General features: G+C 36.8%; 1 protein-coding gene across 1 annotated transcript; it reads left to right on the top strand.

The window, feature by feature from the left end:
* The first annotated feature begins 511 nt into the window (after positions 1 to 511).
* On the top strand, positions 512 to 8,288 carry LOC117598359 (uncharacterized). Its single transcript, XM_034308376.2, has 3 exons — positions 512 to 4,250; positions 5,091 to 5,276; positions 6,306 to 8,288. Exons 1-3 carry the CDS (start codon positions 4,148 to 4,150, stop codon positions 6,635 to 6,637), a joined length of 621 nt encoding a protein of 206 aa, XP_034164267.2. The 5' UTR covers positions 512 to 4,147; the 3' UTR covers positions 6,638 to 8,288.
* Positions 8,289 to 9,177: the final 889 nt, after the last annotated feature.

Genomic DNA, 9,177 nt, shown 5'->3' with positions numbered 1-9,177 from the left:
GCAGGCTTCACACTGGTCTTCACCTCTCTAACTACTGGTTCGGTGAATCCAGCCAGTGAGGGTCAGTTTAAATCTCACAGACCTGATTGGCTTCAGATCATTCTGGAGTCTGATGGAGTGAGTGAGATCGGCTCTGCAGTGTGGTACTGTGTAGCTAGTCCCCACAGCATCCCAGTGTCATTACAGAGCTGTACAAAAACCACAACAAGTCGAGCTTGGGTTTATGCTCAGATATATAGTTCTGATATGCACATGACCTTAACTGATAGAAGCCTGACAGATCTGTAAAGTCGCATGTTTGCTTTATTGAAATAATCTAGTAGTTCTTGCAGTCTGCATTTTTTCCCCCAATGAATCTTTTTTTCATTACCTGTCTTAAAGTTTCTTAATGATTAATTGCACAAGTCTTTACTTGGTTATTAAAGGCTAGGAATATACTTTTCTAACAATCATATCAAATTCAATACCCACCAGAATTACTTGCTCGTCCAATAAAACAGTAAAGAAAATAATAAATTACATTTGAATTATTGTTTACAGTATCATGGATGTTGTCAAGTACTAGATTATTTTAGACAACATTTTAACCAAGAAAATGATTCAAAGTAGTGCTTCAGATTCATCAGTCACACTGCTAAGTAAAACCAGATTGCATCCTTGTGGGGAAAGCTAAATACAGTATGTACAGTAGATATAAAAAGTCTACACATCCCTGTTAAAATTGTAACTTTTGTGATGTAAAAAAATCATGTCAGATCTTTTCTACCTTTAATGTTATATAGCAACCAACAAAATTCAAGTGAAAAATAAATAGAAACGTTTTAGGAAAAAACAAAAAGAAAAAAAATACAATAATCTGGTTGCATAAGTTCACACACCTTTTTATAATAGGTCATGTGACTGTCCTCAGAACTAACCAATCAACATTCAAACTCATGTTCAAAAGTACTTATCATACACCTGTCATCAATGAAATTATTCTGATTAACCCCAAATAAAGATCAGCTGTTACTATAAGATTTTCTTGACATCTTCTTGGTTTCAGACTGCTGAAGCCATGACTTACAAAGAGCTTACAAAATCTGTACAGGACCTCATTGTTGAAAGGGATCAATCAGGAGAGGAGTACAAAAGAATTTCCAACACCTTGGAACATCGTGAAGACCATAATTAACAAGTGGAGAAAATGGGCACCACAGTGACATTATCAAGAACAGGACATCCCTCTAAAATTGATGAAAGCACAAGACAAAATCTTATCAGGGATGCTGCCAAGAGACCTAGGCAACATTAAAGGAGGTGCAGGAATATTTAGCAAATACCTCTCTCTCTCTCTGCATGTGACAACAATCAAAGCAAAAGATATTCTTCACATATCTAGGCTATGGGGTAGGGTGGCTAGATGGAAACTCTTTCTCACAAAAAATGAAAACACCCAAGCCTGCCCAAATCATTCAAAACCATGCGGCAATGAGATGAGACCAAGGTACAACTTTGTGGGCATAATTCTGATATGTTCAGAACAAAAACAAGACAGCTTATCACCCACAGAACACCATACCCATGGTGAAGCATGGTGGTGGCAGCATCATGCTATGGGTTGCTTCATTTCAGCTAAGATTGGGGCTTTAGTCAAGACAGGGGAATCATGGATAGCTCCAAATACCAATCTCTTTTGCCCAAAAAAAAAAAAAAGACCTGAAGGCCTCTGTTAGACAGCTGAAGACAAAGAACAAGTTCACCTTCCAGCATGATACCAACCCAAAGCACAAATACAAGTCAGCAATGGAATGGCTTCGGAAGAAGAAGATCAATATTTTGGAATGGCCCAGTCAGAGCCCAGATCTAAATACTATTGAAATCCTGTGGATTAACTTGAAGAGGGCTGTACACAACAGATCCTTTCACAATTTGATAGATCTGGAGCACTTTTGCAAGAAATATTGAAATAAAATTGCCAAATCAAGATGTGCTATGTTAGTAGACTCCTAACCAAAAAGTTTGAGTGCTGAATTACAAGCAGAAGGTGCTTTAACAAAGTATTAGTATAAGGGGTGTGCACACTTATGCAAACAGGGTAATTTTTTTCTTTTTCTGTTTTTCCCCTGAAATGTTTATATTTGTTTTTCATTTGAATTTTGTTGGAAAAAGATCTGATATGATGTATCTTGGTTTCATTTTTACATAACAAAAAGCTACAATTTTAACAGAGGTATGACTTTTTATATTCACCGTGGTTTAGGGACGTGGAGAGATTGTGTGAGTGTGTGTGTGTGTTTTTCCTATGGGTGATAATATCCTGTCATAGCTTCCAGACACTTTGAAACCACAAAAAAAATAAATAAATCTCCTGAGACCAAGTAATGTTCCAGATGTGACGCAGGGTGATCTAGCACAGGGTCCCACCCCACTGCTAAGTAACAGCCTGTTTCAGCACTGAGACCTAGTTACAACAAGTGCTACTGAATGTTGTGTTAATTAAAATGATGCATTTACATTTGACTCTTTTTATTCTGGCAGTGCACTGGTTTTCGACTATATGTAAGCTAATAATGTGATTAATTCAGATTATTAATTTATTGAGAACTTTTGCAACAGCAACATTGAACTAATTACAATTGTTTATCACAGGCATGCAGATAATACAGGTCCATCAGAAACCAAGGGACCTGGTCCTTGCCAAAGGATCATCACTGAAGATTTCCTGCTCTATAACTGGTACTGCTAACCCGTATCTTTACTGGTACAACTGGAACGAGACAGCAGGGTTCACACTGGTCTTCACCTCTGTTGCTACTGGTTCAGTGAATCCACCCAGTGAGGGTCAGTTTAAATCTCGCAGACCTGAACAGCTTCAGATCATTCTGGAGTCTGATGGAGTGAGATCGGCTCTGCAGTGTGGTACTGTGCAGCCAGTCTCCACAGCATCCCAATGTCATCACAGAGCTGTACAAAAAGTCATTAAGTTTGAAATTCTCAAATAGACAGTTTTGCATGCATTTCACATTGTCAAGATCACAAGACCTCAACTGAGTGAAGCATGTCTGTAATCAGTGTAGTCCAGTGGTTGCTTAAACAGAGAAGAAACTGTGAAGATTGCAGTCTGAAGTTTGAGAGTGAGAGAGTCAACAGGAAGCAAGCAAACAATAAAAGTGAAATTCTCATTTTATAACAGAGGTGGTGTTGTTGGTTTACTGACAGCTCATTTATGTTCCAGTGATGCTTTTTTTCCAAGCTATCTGATTTTTCCCCCAATATAATAATATTCATTAGTCACTATCACATGATGTTTCTATGTGTATGGATACAAAATTATAGTCTTGTAATAACATTACCAAAAATGCAAACTTAAACGCAAAATCTGTTTCTGGAAAAAAGAAAGAAGAAAAATATTATTCCCCTGTTTAAGTACTTTATTAACATATTGTGGAATAAATATTGTACTTTACAATAGTTGAGGTGAGAAAAAATGTCAGGTAAAAGGAATTTTTTGCTGTGAAGAACATGTCCAGATTCCATAAATCCACTATACATGTTTTATTGACTATAATTCAAGAAACCTGGCCTTTGCAAAAGGTTTATTCTTTGGTTAGTTAGCCATGTTTATGTGGAGAATCACACCTTTAAATAAAATCAGATTGCATGCTTTTGGAGAAAATGAAATATGTAGTTCAGGGACCAGGAAAGTTTTTTTTTTCTCTAAGTAATGATATCTTGGAATGACTTCCAGACATTTTGAAACAAAACAAAAAAAAATACACCTGGTTACAACGTCAGCTTATGTAATTCTCCAGATGTGATGCAGGGTGAACTAGCACAGGGTTCCACCCCATTGCTGAGTAACAGGCTTTTTCAGTATTGAGCTCTAGTTACTACATAGTTACTTTATACTGCATGCTGTGCTAATTAACACGATGCATTTGCATTTTACTCTTTTTATTCTGACAGTACACTGGTTTTCAAATATATTTAAGCCAATAATGTGATGAATTCAGTATTATTGAGAACTTTTACAACAGCAACATCAAGCTAATTACATTTTTTTTATATATTCCCAGGCTTGCAGCTCATACAGGTCCAACAGGACCCAAGTGAACTGGTTCTTTCCAAAGGATCATCGGTGAAGGTCTCCTGCTCTGTAACTGGAATGAGTAGTCAAGTCCTATACTGGTATCACTGGAATGAGACAGCAGGGTTCACACTGGTCTTCACCTCTACTGCTGTTGGTTCAGTGAATCCACCCAGTGAAGGTCAGTTTAAATCTCGCAGACCTGAACAGCTTCAGATCATTCTGGAGTCTGATGGAGTGAGTGAGATCGGCTCTGCAGTGTGGTACTGTGCAGCCAGTCCCCACAGCATCCCAATGTCATCACAGAGCTGTACAAAAACCACAAGGTTTTATCATATCATACATATCAACAGTTTTGCATGCTATATAGTTTTCAATCAAACATATTAAGTACAATTCCCACCAGAATTACTTGCTTGTCCAATAAAACAATAAAGAAAATAATAAATAACTTTTGTATTATTGTTTATTGTATCTTAGACTTTGTCAAGTACTAGATTATTATAAAGCAAAATTTGTCACTGTATTCTAGGAGCCTAAAGCTGAACCATTATTGAAATTTTTAGCAAGAAAATGATCCAAAGCAGTCCTTCAGATTGATCAATCTTTACATTAGATTAAATCCTTGTGGGGAAAGCTAAATATGAAGTTTAGTGGCCTGGAGAGTTTTTTTTTTTTTTTTTTTTCTGTGAGTGAAATCATGGTTTTCAGATACTTTGAAAAAAAAATCACCTGAGATAAACATCAGCATATGTAATCTTCCAGATGTGACGCTGGGTGATCTAGCACAGGGTCCCACCCCATTGCTAAGTAACAGCTTTTTTCAGCACTGAGACCTAGTTGTTACAACTGCTACTGTATGTTGTGCTAATTATCATGATGCATTCGCATTTAACTCTTTTTATTCTGACGGTACACTGGTTTTCAAATATATGTAAGCTAATAATGTGAGTAATTCAGCATTATTGAAAACATTTACAACAGTGATATCAAGCTAATTACATTTTTTTTATATTCACAGGCATGCAGCTCATACAGGTCCAACAGGACCCAAGCGACCTGGTTCTTGCCACAGGATCATCACTGAAGGTCTCCTGCTCTGTAATGGGCATGAGTAGTCCAAACCTGTACTGGTACCACTGGAATGAAACAGCAGGGTTCACACTGGTCTTCACCTCTTTTGCTACTGGTACAGTGAATCCACCCAGTAAGGGCAAGTTTAAATCTCGCAGACCTGAACAGCTTCAGATTATTCTGGAGTCTGATGGAGTGAGTGAGATCGGCTCTGCAGTGTGGTACTGTGCAGCCAGTCCCCACAGCATCCCAATGTCATCACAGAGCTGTACAAAAACCACAGCAATTGTAATTAAGATTTGGTTTAGGTTGTCAGACTCAAAGATTCAACAGAAGGCAGGAAAAACACAAAACAAAATTCTCATTTTGAACAAACATGTTGCCTGTTACATATTTTTTCCAAGTAACCCTACATTTAATATTGCAGTTAGGTCAATTACATTAATGAGTCACAATTCCATAAAATAATTTTACTAAGAGTAAATTGCATTATTCTGTAATCCTATTTTTCCTTGATGTGAGTGATGTGAGTAACATTTATTAGGACACTTCACTTTTCCAAGATGACAGCAATACATTTGTTGTAACTTTGCAAATGTCAGTGAATTGGATATCATTCTACAGTTAAGATAATCTCTTTAAAACCTGTCCTCTTTAGCTTTAATGGGGTTTTAGTGGGGTTTCATTAAAGAAACCTAATCATTGTGAAAATTATATTATTTGGTGAGGAAACCAGGTTTATGTAAATCTGGAAGAGTGCTTTGGATTATCATCTAACAATGGTCCAGATTTAGTCTCCTGGCATATAGTGTAAGGCTTTGCTCTAAAATATCCTGATTTCTATGATACTGTATCCTAAAGAGGTTTCCAGTAACTCTGAAAGACCAAATGCTCTGATGTATAATCTCATTTGCAATTCTCCTCCTCTGGTGTAGGTTGAGCTGGTACAGGGTTCCACCCCAAAACCAGTAACAGTCTATTTCAGCACTAAACCAGTGCTACTGTATGTTCCACTGTTTAATATGAGGCATTTGTGTTTGATTCTGTGCATTCTGACAGTACAATGGCTTTTGACTGGATGTACGATTATAATGTCATCATACAAGGTCATTCTGAACTGTTTAAATAGCAAACTTCTAATAATTAATTTTCATCATTTCAGGTCTGCAGATCATACAAGTCCATCAGGAACCAGAGGACCTGGTTCTTTCCCCTGGATCATCGCTGAAGATATCCTGTTCTATAACTGGCATGAGTAATCCAAACCTATACTGGTACCACTGGAATGAAACAGCAGAGTTCACACTGGTCTTCACCTCAGTGGGTACTGGAATGATGGACCCAGCCAGTGACGGTCAGTTTAAATCTCACAGACCTGACGGGCTTAATATTGTTCTGGAGTCTGATGGAGTGAGTGAGATCGGCTCTGCAGTGTGGTACTGTGCAGCCAGTGCAGAGCTGTACAAAAACCACAACTGTTCAGTAGGAATATAACTACCATCATATACACATTTTTGCATGCATTTCACATTGTTAAGATCACAGGACAGTGTGAAGCTCTTTAGGTCTGTGAGATTTAAACTGACCCTTACTGGCTGGGTCCATCAGCCCAGTACCCAGTGAGGTGAAGACCAGTGTGAACTCTGTTGTTTCATTCTAGTGGTACCAGTACAGGTTTGGATTACTCATGCCAGTTATAGTTATAATTAATGTAATCTTGTGTTTCCATCACCAACAGTGAAGAATACATGAGTGTAGTCTGACATTTTAAGGTGAGAGAGTCAACAAGAAGTGAGCAAACAATAAAAAAGGAAATTCTCTTTTTGTAACAGTGATGGTGGTGTTGGATTTTATAGTTTTTATGCAAAACAGTGAATATAAAATATGATATTGTCTTGTAATAACATTGCAGAAAAGCAAATTTTAACACAAAATATGTCTTTCTGAAAAATAAAATAGAAAGAAAAAGATGTTATTAGCACACTGTTTTAGTACTTTATGAAAAAATAATGAAAAAAATCTTTCTTACTTTTTACATTTTTTTTCTAGCTAAGAACAAATTTAAAGCAAAGGTAATCTGAGAACATTTTATTGTGAAGAACATATCCAGATCCCACAGTTGCACCATACAGGATTCACTGGCTTTCATTTCAGAAATGTTTTGGTGAGTGAGCCCTGTTTCATCCAACAAGGATCCAACAATGGCACAGGTTTAGTCTCCTGGGATATGGAGTAAGACTTTGTGCTGAAATATCCTGATTTCTACGATACTATGTCCTAAAGAAGTTTCCAGGAACTCTGATGGCCCAAATGCTCTGAAGTGTAATCAGCATATTCAATCCTCCTCCCCTGCTACAGGCTGAGCTAGTATATGGTCTCACCCCATAACCAGTAACAGTCTATTTCAGAACTATACCAAAGCTAGTACATGTTCCACTGTTTAATATGAGGCATTTATGTTTATTTCTGTGCATTCTGACAGTACAATTGCTTTTGGCTGCATGTAAGACTATAATCTCACAAATAAAATATTGTTGTGAACTGTTTTATTAAATCTCGTATAATTAATTTTTATAATTGCAGGTCTACAGCTCATACAAGTCCATCAGGAACCAGAAGACATGTTTCTTTCCTCTGGATCATTGCTGAAGTTATTGTGCTCTATATCCAGAAATTAATAACCCATTTTCAACCACAACATCTCATTAAGAATGGGCTTGTCAACTATATAGTTTTGTATGCATTTCACATTATCAGGATTATAGGACCTTAACAGAGTGAAGCACAGCTGTAAATGTAGTCCCACGTTTGCTTAAACTGTGAGGAATCTATGTGGCTGAAGTTTTAGGGTGAGAAATTCAGCAGGAAGCAAACAAACAATAAAACTGAAATTTTGTAACAGACATGGAGATGGATTACTCACAACTCACATTTTTCCAGTGTTACTGATGTATCCTTTGCAAAATAATTTGAATTAAAAGAGTCACATTCATCAATCACAATTACATAAAATTGTTTTTATACAAAACGCTGAATAAAACATGTTGTTGTTTATTCTCCAAAAAATATCAAGATGTAAGTAACAATCATTGGAACCACTGTGTTTAATACTATAAACACTCTTCCATTTCCACAATAAAAAAACTTGGACTAAATCTGGCATATACATTTTGCTCTAAAATATCCTGATTTTCATGATTACTGTTTTAGTATGGTTTCCAGAAACACTGAAACAGAAAATAGTCTGACAATGCCTAGTGACTTCATGTAAGCTTATAATGTTGTCAATACTGTATTGTTTCAAATGTTTCAAAAGCAACTTTCAAATCATAATTTTTCACCATTGCAGGTCTGCAGGTCATTCATGTCCATCAGAAACCAGAGAACCTGATTCTTTCCAAAGGATCATCGCTGAAGATTTCCTGCTCTATAACCGGTGTTGATACCTCATATCTTTACTGGTACCACTGGAACGAGACAGCAGGCTTCACACTGTTTTCACCTCTTTAAGGACCAGTTCAGTGAATCCAGCCAGCGAGGGCGAGTTTAAATCTCACAGACCTGACAGGCTTAATATTGTTCTGGAGTCTGATGGAGTGAGTGAGATCGGCTCTGCAGTGTGGTACTGTGCAGCCAGTCCCCACAGCATCCCAGTGTCATCACAGAGCTGTACAAAAACCACGACAAGTCATTAGAGTGAGCTTCTGCTAAAATAGCTAGCTATGAATACATTTTATATTGTCCAACACTATGACTTTAACTAAAAACCATAAAATATCCATGATCTAGGACAACTGAAAGATTCAACAGGAATCAAGCAAACACTAAAAAATGAATTTCTCATTTTTGTACTAATTTTAAGCTATTTATGCTAAGTTAATTGACAATTGATGTAATAGTATGCATATCTTGAGGCTTAATGGCTAAAACTGTTAATGCTATAAAATAATAAAAACTTCCTGGAAATGTCTGTAAAATCTGTACAATTTTTAACATATGATTTTCCCTCTAAATAACATTTTTAAATCAGTTAT

This window comes from Pangasianodon hypophthalmus, chromosome 10, assembly GCF_027358585.1.
Source record: "Pangasianodon hypophthalmus isolate fPanHyp1 chromosome 10, fPanHyp1.pri, whole genome shotgun sequence".
Taxonomy (NCBI): Eukaryota; Metazoa; Chordata; class Actinopteri; order Siluriformes; family Pangasiidae; genus Pangasianodon; species Pangasianodon hypophthalmus.
This window is presented reverse-complemented; position numbering and strand designations above follow the sequence as displayed.